We start from the raw sequence: 14,880 nt of genomic DNA on the forward strand, positions 1-14,880 counted from the left end.
TAATTGGTGACAATATTGGCGAGTAATTTAAGTCACCGATAAAAATAAAAATAACGTCAATAAAAGAAATCAGTGTTTGCATCATATATTAATAATTGAGGTGTTAAATTAAAACAAACTGGAAGAGAACATAACTGAGCTTATTGAATAACCTTTATTCACTTAAGGATATTATTCTTAGTCAGTAAGGAGTAATATAATAGGGATTAAGTTGATATTAGTAAAAAATATTTACTAGATAATATTCAAAGAACTTCCTTAAAAATTTTTTGTGTTAGCAAATTTTATTATATCTAATCAATCATTAATATTATATCACCTAGTTTCTAATCCACAATTTAATTGTATTGAACTTAATTGATTTTTATTGAAAGAGAACAAAATCCTATAAAGGAAATCAGTACCTGTAGACTGGATCTAGTTGACTCTGAGTTTGGTAAGAAATTATAACCTCGTATTCATATTCGGCATCATTGTAATTTGCTCGCTAATAAGATCAACTGTTAGTTCCAGCTACTAATTAAATACAGTACCTCCTTACCTTTAAGTGTTAGGAGAGATATGCTTAGAAATAAAGATGTCAGTTACAACTTCTTATACAACGCAAACTATAATAGACCTGAAAATAAAGAAAAATTCCCATCCTTTCCAAGTTCATTCAACATAATTAAAGAATTACATAACTGCCAACAATATGAAAATGTATTAGAAGCTGAGTCTATTGAGAAGTCTAATGACTTAACCACAGCCCCATTATTACTCAAGAGCAGTAAGCCGCCTGAATACTATACAAATTATACAACTACAAACTGGAATATACAATCCTCGTTGAATACCGCCTGGCCAAATCGTGATGATAATGTTAGTTGTTACCATTCTAGAAATGATTCAGGAGAAGATGAGGGGCCAGAAACTGAGAATACTAATGAGCAAAAGCTTGAATTAACTGATGGTAATGCTATAAATTTTTTGGATCTGGAAGTCCGTAATCAAGAAATAGAACATTCAGAACACCAAAGACTACAAGTTAATAATACGCTACAACTAACAGGCCACCAATTTAGTTTAGTGAGTGGACTTCCAACTCCAAATGAATATCCATTTATAAGAAATTTGGCAAGTACCGAAGATGTTCCAGAAATCAGTCTAGCAGAAGCCAAGCAACTGTTAGACTGCTATGCCAATGCATCCTGTCCAATATCTGATGACCGAGATACTGGAATGAATAATTTCATAGAGAACCCATTTTCTTCTAGTCATAAAACAGGTTTAACATTCCTGAACAAGCAGCCAAATCTTCTTCCGTCTACAGAAAATATACCTCTTGTCAATAAGGCAAATAAATATCATAACAATTCGTTAGAATTTTCGATAGATAACAACGAATTATGTTCAGGAAGCAATATTTCCTCAAGTTTTCCTTCAAGGGAGAGCAACAATCATTGGACTTTTAATTCTGCACTAGATATTTATAGCTATCCTTCTGAGGGAAACAAAAATTTACTTGAAGCCCAGAAAAGGAGACATACTACAGAAGACAATGTGCTAATGCATGCTAAAAAAGTAGACAGTAATTCATTAACAACACCCGCAATGTCTAATTATACTGAGTCCAATCCCCATTCTATTGTAAGACAGCTCTTAGAGGATCCATACCTTTCTGATATCATCGAGAAACCACAAAAAAGAGGGCTATATAGATGTGCTCATTGTCCGTCAACATTTGGGACTATATTTGAATATGCATCCCATTTAGATGAATATAGGGTTGAAAGAAAATACAAATGTCCATTTAAAAGATGTGCGTGGAGGATACTAGGCCTACCCCGTAGATCAGATCTACGTAGACATTGTGCTATTCAACATAAATATGAACTCTATAAGGAACTTAAAAGAGATTTGAATCTCAGTGAAGATGCTTATCCAAGTCTTGTATGCCCAGTTTTATTTTGCCAAAAGGAGTTCTACAGAAGGGATGCATTTAAAAGGCATCTATCAATTGTTCATCAAAATGAAAATTCCAGATTTAACAAGAGATTGAAGAGAATTTCAGAAGAATGCCCATTGTTTGAAACTGAAACTGAAAAAATAGCATTCATTAAAGAAAAAATGGCCTGTAAAAAAAACGATTAATAACCAAATCATCATTAGATTTTTTAATTGTTTTTGTTGTTGATTTCTAACACTACAAATTATAAACAGGAGGATTTTTTTTTGTCACCCTATTCCTTATATTAATTATTTGACATGACAATAAAATGGGTTGTTTCACCTCCCTAATAAGCTAGCTTATCAAAATATGACAGTATTATATATGAATAGTCTGTCTTCATAACTATTAGGTTTGTTTTTCTAATAACCAAACTTAGTTGATGATGTAATTTCAAATTACAATTGTTCTTATTTGTTCTCCCTCCAAAATTTCCTTACTGAAGAGAAAAACATGAAAACCTGTTGCTATATCAAAACTTATATTATTATAATAATTATAGTATAAAATAATATATAAATTGTCTTTTTTTGCATTAAAACAATTATATATGTACTTTTTTCTAGCGTTAAATTAATAGAGCTCTTTACTTTTATATATCTACAAGTAATTCTTGATAACTAACACAAGCATTCATATTTATGGTAAAGAAGTAAGTTTGATGGAGTTATATCTAAAATATATGTCTTTTTTTGCGGTACTATATGCTGCCATTATATTATTTTAGAGCAACATATGTAGTCCGCATAGCGGCAGAAACACAACTACCAATGATGTCCATTTTTGTGTTCACTATATGTCTAAAAAATAACAAAAAATGAACTGATTTTAGTAAATCATTCAATAATTATAGCAAATGAAATAATTTATTGGTGTTCATTAGGTAGTTGTTTTTTACAATATTAAAAGTGCTATATTCCAAAAAACTGTAATGTTAAAAAATTATGAAGAATTACTACAGCAAATTGAGAGAATTGAAGTGGGCCTGGTCAGTTATGAAGCAAAGATAAATAGTATAGCTAGTAATCAAGCCAGGCTGCTTGTTGAGGTACAATTAGAATCAGAAGTTGCGCAAAGAAAAAAATTAGATACTCTAGTGGCAGACGTAGATTTGATACAAAAAGAAATAGCCGACAATATTAAATTCTTAGATTCTCAAATTTCTAAAAATGACAACGAGTATTATGTCCAATTTCACAATGCAAGGAAAAAATTTCTTCTATTGCTTGGTAAATTAAAGAGCCTCCATTATGATTGGAAGGAAAGTAGCAGGATAAAGTTAGAACGACAGTTAAGTTCATTAGATATAGATATAAACGAAGTTGAAATAAAACAGTGTATAGAAAGTTCAGAAAGTTTAGGAAATCTTAAAATCTTCCAAGATTTTATTTTGAGAAATAGTACAGCTCAGGAAATTTTAACAAATGTCGAGAAAAGACGGCAAGAACTGCGCATCATAGAGATTCATATGGCACAATTACTACAACTTTTCAGAGAGATGGAGGATATGGTAGCGGAGCAGGAATATCCTGTTGAAAAAATTGAAATCGCAGTTAAAAAAGCCACTGAGGATATTGAAAAGGGAATACTGGATATTAACTCTGCAGTAAAATCTGGGTCAAAAAGTTACTACACGATGAAAAATATATCTTATTTAATTATCTGTGTAATGCTAGTCATTGGAATGGTTAGCGCTATTACAGTAGCTTCTGTACTATCCAAAAATAAATAAATATAAAATTTTAGTATATGATTTCAGAAAGTATTTTCAAATAAAATAATGTACTCTATTATTAATATGGAACTGAAATTCAACATAATAAAAAACGGTTAACTATTATGATGTATATATTCTTAAGTCCACTGAAAATAATAGCAAGTTCAGGGTTTTCCCTCTTCGTTCGGAGATAGTGTACGAGAAATTATGAAATTCAAAGAAGTTTACCTGGCTTCAGTACTGCTATAGAGACATTCTGAACTACGGGATTAAGTATACAAAATATATTAAAAAGGATAAAAAAAGGCGTATATACCCCCAGATAAAAATAGTCCTAAGAACGTAACGGGATCAATCTAGATTGCTCCAAGATTAATTACAGAAATTAGGGTGGAATCAGGGATTGGAATATTTTTTCTACCAAATTAGTATAAAACTAGTTTCCAATATAATGTTGATGGAACAAGACAATTGGTGTAGTCGCAACCACGGTAATTGAATCCTCCTCCTGTCAGACAATCACATTAAGGATCGAAATAGAGAAAGGAAGGCATTATACTGGAAGGCTTAAGTTTTTGGCTTACTGATTTTAGGAATAAAAGAAAGTTAAAAAAAACCTATAAAAAATATATATTTTTGAAATAAACTTAAGGGAACAAGTTATGAGAACTCTCAATTGGGATCATCTTATATAGAATGTTCAATAGACTAAAGACAATAGACAATGTAGATTAGAAAAAAAATTTTTTTTCTCTTTGTATCTCGTACAAAAGAATACATAAAGAGCAACATTTTGCACACCTTACCCTGATCGAACTACTATTAGGGCATTACATGGCCTCTCATGAATGTACTAAAGGATAAGTTAGAATGAGTGCAATACATTATATCCAATGAATTATATTCACTATTCATATCGTTATTAATAGAGGTTATACTTGCTTATTTTTGTTTCTATTGATCATTTTACTACTACTACAGCAGAATTTTTGATAGACTCCTAGACAAAAAGAGATATTAAGTTTACTAAGAGCGAGTAAATGCAAATTCGATATCATAATGTTTTGGTAATATTGGAGAAAGGTCTTAAAACAATTTTAATGCAGCAGAAAGGTTAATATGCGGTGTTAAAAATCTCAATTCCCTGAAGCCACATCCGTTCTACATCATCTATTAAGACTAACATGGGAAATCAAATCTCAGAAGACTAAAGACTTCCGTATCTATTACTTTTTAGAATCAATAGTTCTGGATTTCTATATTGGTTCCGTAATAAGTTGTTCCTCCGTCTTTCCGCCCGGTAGATGGCCTCTTCTTAAGTTAAAAAAAAGAAAAGAAATTAAAGTTAGAAATGAAGAATACAAACCGCAGGCCCGCGGAAACAGATCATCAACGGTTCTCCGCATTCATGATGTAAGTCCAAGAATGCGTAAATCATTTAGCTAGAACATGATCATCGTAGTTCTTTTTCTTATAAGCTGTAATTAGTACAATCAAGACTTTAAAAAAAATTTTTTTTTTGCCATTCGATAGCCTATATGCTAGCTAAGTACTTATCTATGTTTCTTTTTCTCTTTCTTCCAAATTACCACAGTTTAAGGTGTATAATGCTGAAAATTTCCTTTGGGCTTTGAAAGCATAGTATTGGGAAATATAAGATGAAATAATCTGACTGCTGGGAAGAGTGCACAATTAACTGTAGTGTAATGGCTAATAATACCATTTAATGCCTAATGCATACACTTTAATTTCTTCATAATTACACTAAACTTCTAACTATAACTGCATCTTATTATAACTTAATTATTCTTACTAGAATATTTAGTGATAGATTAGATATTTAGGGATGATGTTGTCCATTTTTAGTGGAATATATACAATTTGTGGGGTGTCAAAGAGAGATGCTATAATCCTCAAAACTAATATAAACAGTAAAAATTACTTTATCTTTAATCTGCTATAAGGTACTAGTTATATATTGAATATATATTATGACTCAAAATGAGAAATGAACCCATCTTTTAATACAATAGCATAAAATGTAAAAACAAGATCTGTGGAGTTATAGAGTACAAAATAGAAAAAGGGATGTAATCTTGTCAATAACTGTTTGTCAATCTCTCTAGAGACAATTTGGCCATCAGGACTAAATAAAATATCCCCATTCTAGTGTCATTACGTTTTTTCCCTTTAATTCATAAAGCTTTTAGCTCTACATATACGCCTACGTACTAAGAAAGAGTGTGAAGAGGCTCGAAGCATATATATTATTAAATTTCTTGTGTCTTTTTGATCTAGAAGCTTATATATACTGTATGGAAAATTAAATCTAATTATCTCTATTAGACTTTTTCAGATAAGCACCAACTAGCGAAGATAACGAAAAGGAAGAAAAAAATAGATTTTAATAAAATATATCATAAATGTTAAGTGAAATGAAAAAAAGAAAGTGACTAATTGTCTTGAATAGAAAAAATGAAGATGAAAATGAAGATGAAAATGATAATAACTGTGAAAATCAGTTAAGAAAAATGAAAACGAAGATTGAAAAGATTGACAATAAATTTGATGACGTCAAAGAAGTGCTAATTCTTGGCACTTTCTGCAAGCTCTTTTTCTCTGGCAACATAATTGGCGTAATCCAACCAATGTAGAACTTGCCAGATAAACCATGCCAAGACAGCACCTAGTAATGGACCAATCCAATAAATCCAATGGTAATGGGGAAAGTATCTTTTAGCGACAGCCGAACCTAAGGATCTAGCTGGATTAATTCCGGCACCGCTGTATGCAATTAGGGCGAGATTTCCAATGAATAGTGAAATACCGATTGGTAAAGCGCACATAAAGTTAGACTCGCCCTTTTCAACGGCAGTCATCAAAACTGTTAAGCACAAAATGGCGGTAGCGAAAATCTCCAAGAACAAAGCTCTGGTTCTCGAGCAACCCATTCCCAATGCATTGTCAAACTTTACAGGACCTGGTGTCATACCCGATGCAGCACCGCCAGCAGCCATAGCACCAATAATTTGGGCAATCCACATAACACCACATCTAGTTGGTGTAATAGCTCTAGCTAGACATAAAGATAGAGAAACTGCTGGATTAAAGGCACCTCCAGAAACACCCACAAAACACCAAATAGAGAACATCACGGATAAGCCGAAACCAAGAGAAATCATGAGCAATTGCATTGGATGGGAATCATGTGATGAACCCTCCTGTAAACTGACAGCGTGGTTGGCAATATTTGCGATGACATATGCACACCATAAAAACATGAATGTACCAAATAATTCACCAACGAATGCAATGACATGATATCTAATAGTATCAGGTCCCAGACGAAACCTTGACTTCAGCAAGTTACTATCCGGTTGGGATGAACAAGAGCTGTCATCAACTGGGTTTATCTCATAAGCTGTATCCATTTTAGTTTGCTTTTCTAAATCAGACATTATTAATGTAATAAAACAGGTGTAAAAATATTGCGATGTGTGCCTTTAGTATAGATAAGGAAAGAAGATGTAAGGTTTTTATTATCTATGGATTTTGGAACATGCCTGTATTTATACAAAACTTAGACCTTTTTGAATCTGCTCTCATACAATGAATTACATATGGATTCAATAGATGTCAAGGGTTCAGCCATGTAGTATATTGTTTAAACGCTAAACGATGACGATTGAGTTGGGAAACCGAAATCAACAGAATATGGTATTAATAAATTGAAATCAACAGTCGATAGTAATTACTTGTCGTAAAAAAAATATTTGGTTGGTCTTCTCATGTATTCTTATCACAACCGAGATATTAATTTCTACACTATTACTTATCGGGCTGATACGATAACAATTGAAGGTATATATTTAGATGAGTACTTGTTGAATGCTCAAAAAAAATATTATAACTCATTAATCCTTGAATAAAGGTAAAAATTTGAATGGTTGAATGTTCAACATGTGATAGAAATCTATCACAAAATAGTCCTGACACAATGAATCTGTTTCAACTTATGTCATGAGTTTATTGTCCTAAGTATACTAACAGTAAAAAGGAATAAGCCTGTTCTTACTTGAAAATATTCCTCTCTTTCACCACTTGTTTAATGAAAACCGTCTAATTTAGAATTTGAAAGTCTAGAAGGACAAAAAAAAGAAGATATTGAGTAAATAACAACAATACAGAATTGAATAAAGACTCAATAACAATAAAATGGATCAAGTGCAAAAAGCTTGTCGTCGTATCGTTCCAATATGCTTTGTTTTCTTTTTATTTACCTTTTTTTTTTTTTGTTTATTCCGTTCGTGTTTGTGTTACTTTTATTTTTCATTGTATCCCTTTGTCAACTTATGCCAACTTGGAAACTTCCGATTAACATACATTGTTTCCAGTGTCTTTAACCAGTAGATAGGAAAGGAAAATGGTACATTCTTGTGTTGAGCACTGTACTTAGGAATCGATATAATCTTTGCTTAACATAAACGCAGCAAAATATTTAGCATCTTCCTCTTTATGTCCTACTACCTTATAGAAACCATAAAACACACTAACATCTATCTTTTTCAGGGACAATGCGCTAGGACGCATTATATCGATCAACAGTTGCCTATAGGCTTTATTTACAAGATATTGGCTACTAAAAAGAAAAGATTTTTTAAAAAAGGAAGGAAATCCGATCTACAGAAATAGCTGCAGTAAACTATGAAGACTCTATCTTTCTCCTTTTCATTGAGTCTCTACATCTGTTTCTGAGCCTTCGTAAACGAACAATGGCGAGCTTAATGAAGCGATGGCTGATCGCAGATGATCTGCTGTTTTCTCCCACATCACAGGTTCTACAAAAGGAATTCCACGGAACTCTAATAAAAAAAGAAGGCAGTGATTTTCGATGCAGGTATTGAACGTTGAGGAAATGCTAATTAGCGAAGCCGATAAGTATCATTAAAAGAAGAAAAAAAAAGCCCTCTTTGCCTATTTTCCTTAGAAACACCCATGGATAAACTGGCCCAAGATCTAATTATTAAATCGACGATAACTGCTCAAAATTTCTGGGGGAACGTTTAAATAAATAAAAATTGCATAGAAAGCGGAGGAATGAAGGTGTGTATGTATCTGGCGATTGTTTCCCTCACTATGTGTAAGAAGAGGGGAAAAAATGTTGAGGATGCAGGTAGGGAAAGTAAAAATAGATTCGCTACTAAGTATCTCATAGAGAAAATTGTTAAGTTATCTGGAGGAACACATTCCAGTTCCCAGTATTTCAAAAGTAACCAATTAACGATTATAAGATGGAATCCATAATGGTTTTAGAAGAGAGAAATGTTGATGGAAAAGCTTACTTGTAAATTGTATTCGGAACGAACAATTTCGTTTAAAAAATGATTGTTTTAACTATAGGTTAAAAATAAAGAGAATTTTGATTATCCACTTTAAACTTTAAACAGTTACTCTTTCTTTTTAATATAAACCTCTTAACTAATACTAATCGTTGCATTGACGTATAAATCCCCTATAATGCCGCCAACATAAACTGAACTCCTTATCTAATGCGGAAGGTCCTCTCAAATCTCCAGGCTTAAGTGTCGGTAACTAACCCCATCCCTCTCGTATAGAAAAGAGAATAAGTTTAATAAAAAAAATTAGTCGTTTATGAACTAAACATAACATTTTATTTTTTTTTCGGCTCATGATTGAAATGCTAATTTTTTGTGAGTGATTTTTTTGGAACTTTCTAACTAAATAAAGCCTTGTTGGCTAGTCTATTTTTAGTTGTCAACCTTACTAGTTTCATCCGTTGGGTTCCACATTATATCGCTATCACCAATGGGGAAATGATGATACTACTAATAGAAAAAATTCCCATTGTTTTAAGATAACTATAAACGCCAAATGTTTAAGATACTCCTTTTTCGCATTAGATCTTAAAATAAATTGAAAATGAAAGGAGTAATTATGATATAACTTACAGAATAAAAGAAGTCGAGTTCCTACCAGTATTGACTAAAAGGGGAAGAGTGGTATACAAGCAGATTGAAATATGAGGATATTCTTTCCTTTATTATTGACAACGACGTTTTAAAGAAATCAATCGTAGTATATATAAATGGAATGTCATGTAAAGTTCTTTTAGTTGGATGAGAACAAAGTCACAGATCAGAATTAAAATTGAAGGAATTAACAGTAGAAGTCGTGCTGTTCGTCATAGGTAGTATGTGTTTTAGTGGTTTAGTTACTGGATTTTTTAACGTAATACACCTTAAGATACTGAAATGAAGTGAAACCACTGTATTTATTATCATTTCTTAGAAACAAGATCAACAACCTACACTTTCAGATTCCGTTTTGATGTCTTCGATCGTAACTCTTTAGTTGCTGCTTCTGGAGTGTAAAGTAATGGGGTTTTAGAATAAACGCCCGCTCTATCGATTCTGAAGTAATCATAAAAAGTTAACTAAGATAACAATAGCATGAAAATGAAAATCTCCTAGTCGATTCTACAATAGATGACAAGATAATCTCAACGAAAGCAACTAGAAAGATAATGAATGAAAAAAGATCTTTAAGAAGGAATAGATCTCTATTGGCAATTTATCTCTCTAAGTTTTAGACCTTTTGACCCTATAAAGAAGCTAACTTAATAATTAGTATACAGAAACAACTAAACAATCATTAGAAATAAAATAGTAATAACAGATGAAAATAAGAAAACGGTAGCTTTACAAAGGATAATTTTATGTATTTTAAAAAGAAGCAAGTAATCGTAAGCACTGTAAAGGAACCATCACTTATATCACAATTCTCATAGATAATTTCAGTCCTATAACTAGACAGTATAACGTTTATGGTGTTAAAAAACAATGCTATTTAATGATATTGGCATCGAGAAAATGATGGAAATCGATAGTATTACTAGTATTGTCGTATGTGGGGTTCTCGAATTCTAACCTCTATCACCTAATTTTTCCAGAACAAGAAGAGTTTTTTTTAAAAAAAATCCTTTTAATCATTTGCTATCTTAACTAAGGTGTATCATCTTAAAGAGCCTAAACACAGAATGCGTCCTTCCTTTATTTCCTCCCCCCTCCATCTGTTAAGGGATCGGTACCAAAAAGTGAATTTCCGAAATAGCTTTTGTACGGGTGATATACTATTGTTTTAAGTTATTCATCGTTTCTTTCGGAAGTAGAGAAAACGGAAGAAGCAGATGGTACATCCAAACCGATGGGACAATCAGATTCCGTTACAGCTGTTTGTGTGGCCATTTTATCCAGATTTATTTGAATAGAAGTGGTCTCCTACCATGCTCTTTATTTAATATTAGTATTTTTTTTTCTTTGTTCTTTGCAGTGATTCCATCTTTGTTAGGGTAGGAGTCAATGCGGTGGACATGAGAGGACAATTCGCAAAAAAAAAAAAAGAATAGAAAAGTAAAAAAGAAATAAAAATATCTCAGTATGCTTTGTTCAGCCCTATCCACTAAGAAAAGAACGCAACGATGTGGAAATTTGTATCTCATATGATAATGGTGTACATTTTATTGTATAATTACTCAATCTCTTGTACGCTATTTTCTGATCCAAAAAAGCAGGTTTTCTTGAGTATCTCTAAAATGGTAAATAGAAGAAAGTAGGACCCTATCCTTATTTAAAATAAAGAGAATATTTAGAAGAAAAAAAAAGAAAGAAATTAAAAAAAATTCCCTACCTATGTTCACTACTATTTTTTCGTTGATCATTTATGATTAACAGAGTAATGACGCAAGCCTGGCCTAATTCCATACTTGTGAAATCATTCTAAGAAGAGAATATTTGGTAGGAATGAAAGATGAGGTAATAGATCGGTAGAGAAAAACAACAACGTAGGGTTTAAGAAGGTATACAGTTAAAGAGATAAATAAAAGGATAACTACAAGATTATAACAGTAACAAGTAAGAAAAAGCAATTAGTTACTTTTTTTTTTTCTATCTGTCCGTTATTTTCTTTTCTATTTCCCTGTGAATTATCGAAGTTATCTTGTGATTATCATTAGATAGAAGTACTTTCTCACCCCTCCCTGGTGATCCTTAGCAGACGCCCTCCCGCATACACGTCGAAGATCGTTCTAATTTGAAATCGTTGTACCCTTTTAATATAGGGCAGATTGTACTAAGAGATAGACAAAGAGAGAAGGAAAAATAAAAAAAAACAGAAAAAACATAATAAGTCCTTTTCTTTTTTCCACTAACGTTCTTTTCTCTTTAAAAAACCTCTAATAAGCTAAAGATATGAAGCTGAGAACTGAAAAAAAAAATTAAAAATAAAAATAAAAAAAGTTAAACTGGGGAGAGAAAAAAAAATTTTAGGACTGTAATATAAGAATCACTGAAAAATTCACCTCATCTAAAAAAAATTATCTTCTCTACAAGTATAAAGTTTTGGAAATTCATTCCATTTTTTACTATCCAAGAGGTACAGAGAAAAACAGTCTATCTAAATTTTGCTTTTTTTTTTACTTATTGTTGGACTAGGCAGGCAATTCAGGCAATTTACTAAATAATATTCTTAACCTAAAACCAATAGCACCGAAAAGCAAAAAATCTGAAATAGAATTTAACCCGATAAAAGGGAACATAGAATACGCACTTCCCTCATTAGACGATCCTGATTTTTGATCCATTAACAATTTTCCCTTGTGATTGTGGTTTCCTTTTACCTTAATACTGGGTGAACAATAAGTGATTGTTGATTTTGACCTGTAAAGTGCTATCGATATCACTTTAAATACGCATCCTCCAGGTCTGTTTTTTTCTTTTTTTAATGATTTTTGTGGGAAACAATAGTGATAATTTTACTCTAAAAGGTAAACTCTGAAAATAAATAATACTAGTCACTGTTATTATTGTCTTTTCTTTTCTTAGAATTTAAGTTTGAATTTGATTATTTGATTAAAAGACCCATTATGACAGCAAGTGATTTTAAAAATAATGAGAATAGTGAGTATATTTATAACTCCAAAAATAGTCCAGATCGTGGAAGTTCACAACAAAATAAGAAAGTGTTCCAGTGCTCTGGTTTTGAAGATTGTTCGATGGCTTTTACTAGAGCCGAACATTTGGCCAGACATATTAGAAAACACACGGGAGAGAAACCATTCCAATGTGATATATGTTTAAAATATTTTAGTCGAATAGACAATTTAAAACAGCACAAGGATTCTGTTCACTCAACCAATAAAACTCGGAACTTCAATTCCGTTTATTATAACCGGAAGAAGAAGAAAATGACCAAAAAGTCAGACGTAAGCACGACGTCTGATAATAATTCAAGTTCATCTAATGATTCTAATTTGGTATTGAACTCTCCTTCTTCTCGATATGTACCATTTGGCACCAGTTACAATAATAACAACTCGAGCCAAATTAGTGACTCGAAATCATCTACCTTCTCATCTAACAGTCTCAGTGAGGATGGAAATGACTCAGCTGCATCTTCAACCAACTCCAGTAATGGCATAAATAATAATATTCAGAAGACTGAGGAGCTAGATGGACAATATAATAAACCTCTAAATCAGAATATACTTCCTTCCTATTTTCCTATGTCGCAAAAACTACCCTTATATCAAATTAATGTGGCCCATACACCAACACAATATGCTCCTTTACCTTATAAATACATGAAAGGAAATAAACATCCAGTGCAGCCACTTCCCACGCACGGTAATCTGCACACATATGACAATTTTAATGTATTTAATTCTAATAATCCATATAATAATATGAACTCTCACAACGAAGGGCAATCTCCAGTTTCCCAATACATTGCACAAAATATTATGAACGAACCGGTCGTTAAATATAATGGGGTTACGATAAAGAGGGGAGAAGGTAGTATACATGATAGAGGATCTGGTCGGAAACCAGTAGGATACTTTAGAACCACTTCACCATCTTCTTATAAATCACCAATGCCTAGTGATAGAAAGAGGCATCATAGTAATGACAATGGTAACATTATAGGCAGAAGAAATGATAACAAAGATGAATTGTCCGATAACTCGTCGACGTTAAAGAACAGCACATTGGCTCCTGTAAGCCCAACATTGAATAATCAATCGAACTTTATTAAAAATGAAGCTAAACAAACACCAAATAATGGTAGCCAATCGACATCAGATACCTCAGTGGACACAAGATCGGATGACGAAGGGTCTTCGTCGAGATTAAAAGTCAACTATATAATAACTTGAAAACGTGTCCAAGAGAGCGGTGATTTTTGTTGGTTTGATATTATATGATTGTCATGTTCAGTGACTTTCTAAATTCAGTTATTTGGGATGGATCCTACAGAAAAGGAAATCATCAAAAGTATGCGAGCTCTTTCTTTTTTATGGATTTGCTTCATTTCTCATTATTTAACTTATTTCTGTTAGTTTTTTTCTTTTTCGTCTCCTGGAAATTAAATTCCAATCACATAAAACAATACATTTTTGCATTAATTTATTATCCTTCTATAGTTCATCTTTTTATAATTGCTTTATAATAAATATTAACTAGTGTTAGCACAAATTGTATTTTTTTTTATTATATTCTGACTGAAATTGATTATGAAATAGGAGCTCCTGTACAAGAGATAAAACAATTGGAATGGTTATTTTTCTTTATCTATAAGCAATTTCTTGAGGAAAAAAAATAAATATATTTCAATGCTAATATTGCTGTAAATAATTCAACTCAAAAAAAAAATAATGTTTCTGAGAAAGACATTTATATATTTATTTTTATAAATTTATTTCAATTTGCTCTTTATATATAAGTATTTATAATACTATAATTTTAAAGCTGAACGATAAAAAAAAAAAAAAGAAAGAGTAGATAATTAAAAAAGAAGTAAAAGAAGCTTCTACAAGATCGCCATTTAACTTGTGTAAAGATTCAGTACCTCTTGTTCTTCCCCTCGTTTGCTCTTGCTGTCTCTCCATCTCTCCTGAAATAGTAATGTTTACGTATATATTATTAAATACTGTAGGCACTACTTATTACTAAAATAAAAATGCTGCTATTCCTTCAGACAAATCCTACTACCAGGGGCACTCCCTAAATAGGAAATCCGAAAATCAGGCAACACTGTTCTTCATACGTAGGATATACAATACGTTATATATATTTCCCTCCTTCCTAGGTCCTGCATG

The 14,880-nt window shown here is 31.9% G+C and overlaps 4 protein-coding genes across 4 annotated transcripts; 3 read left to right on the forward strand and 1 right to left on the reverse strand.

The window, feature by feature from the left end:
- Window positions 1-561: 561 nt before the first annotated feature.
- Window positions 562-2,133, forward strand: RME1 (Rme1p; the record flags this gene model as incomplete). The annotated part of the gene is made up of 1 exon (XM_071051713.1): window positions 562-2,133. One exon carries the CDS (start codon window positions 562-564, stop codon window positions 2,131-2,133), a length of 1,572 nt encoding a protein of 523 aa, XP_070907103.1.
- A 788-nt stretch (window positions 2,134-2,921) lies between these two features.
- Window positions 2,922-3,722, forward strand: RNJ42_01549 (uncharacterized protein; the record flags this gene model as incomplete). The annotated part of the gene is made up of 1 exon (XM_071051714.1): window positions 2,922-3,722. The coding sequence occupies one exon, from the start codon at window positions 2,922-2,924 to the stop codon at window positions 3,720-3,722; it is 801 nt and encodes a 266-aa protein (XP_070907104.1).
- Window positions 3,723-6,292: 2,570 nt separating this feature from the next.
- Window positions 6,293-7,165, reverse strand: RNJ42_01550 (aquaporin family protein; the record flags this gene model as incomplete). The annotated part of the gene is made up of 1 exon (XM_071051715.1): window positions 6,293-7,165. The coding sequence occupies one exon, from the start codon at window positions 7,163-7,165 to the stop codon at window positions 6,293-6,295; it is 873 nt and encodes a 290-aa protein (XP_070907105.1).
- Window positions 7,166-12,648: 5,483 nt separating this feature from the next.
- Window positions 12,649-13,938, forward strand: RNJ42_01551 (C2H2-type zinc finger protein; the record flags this gene model as incomplete). Its single annotated transcript, XM_071051716.1, has 1 exon — window positions 12,649-13,938. One exon carries the CDS (start codon window positions 12,649-12,651, stop codon window positions 13,936-13,938), a length of 1,290 nt encoding a protein of 429 aa, XP_070907106.1.
- Between the last annotated feature and the right edge of the window lie 942 nt (window positions 13,939-14,880).

Source organism: Nakaseomyces bracarensis (genome assembly GCF_045282275.1).
Source record: "Nakaseomyces bracarensis strain CBM3 chromosome Unknown Scaff7_0, whole genome shotgun sequence".
NCBI lineage: Eukaryota > Fungi > Ascomycota > Saccharomycetes > Saccharomycetales > Saccharomycetaceae > Nakaseomyces > Nakaseomyces bracarensis.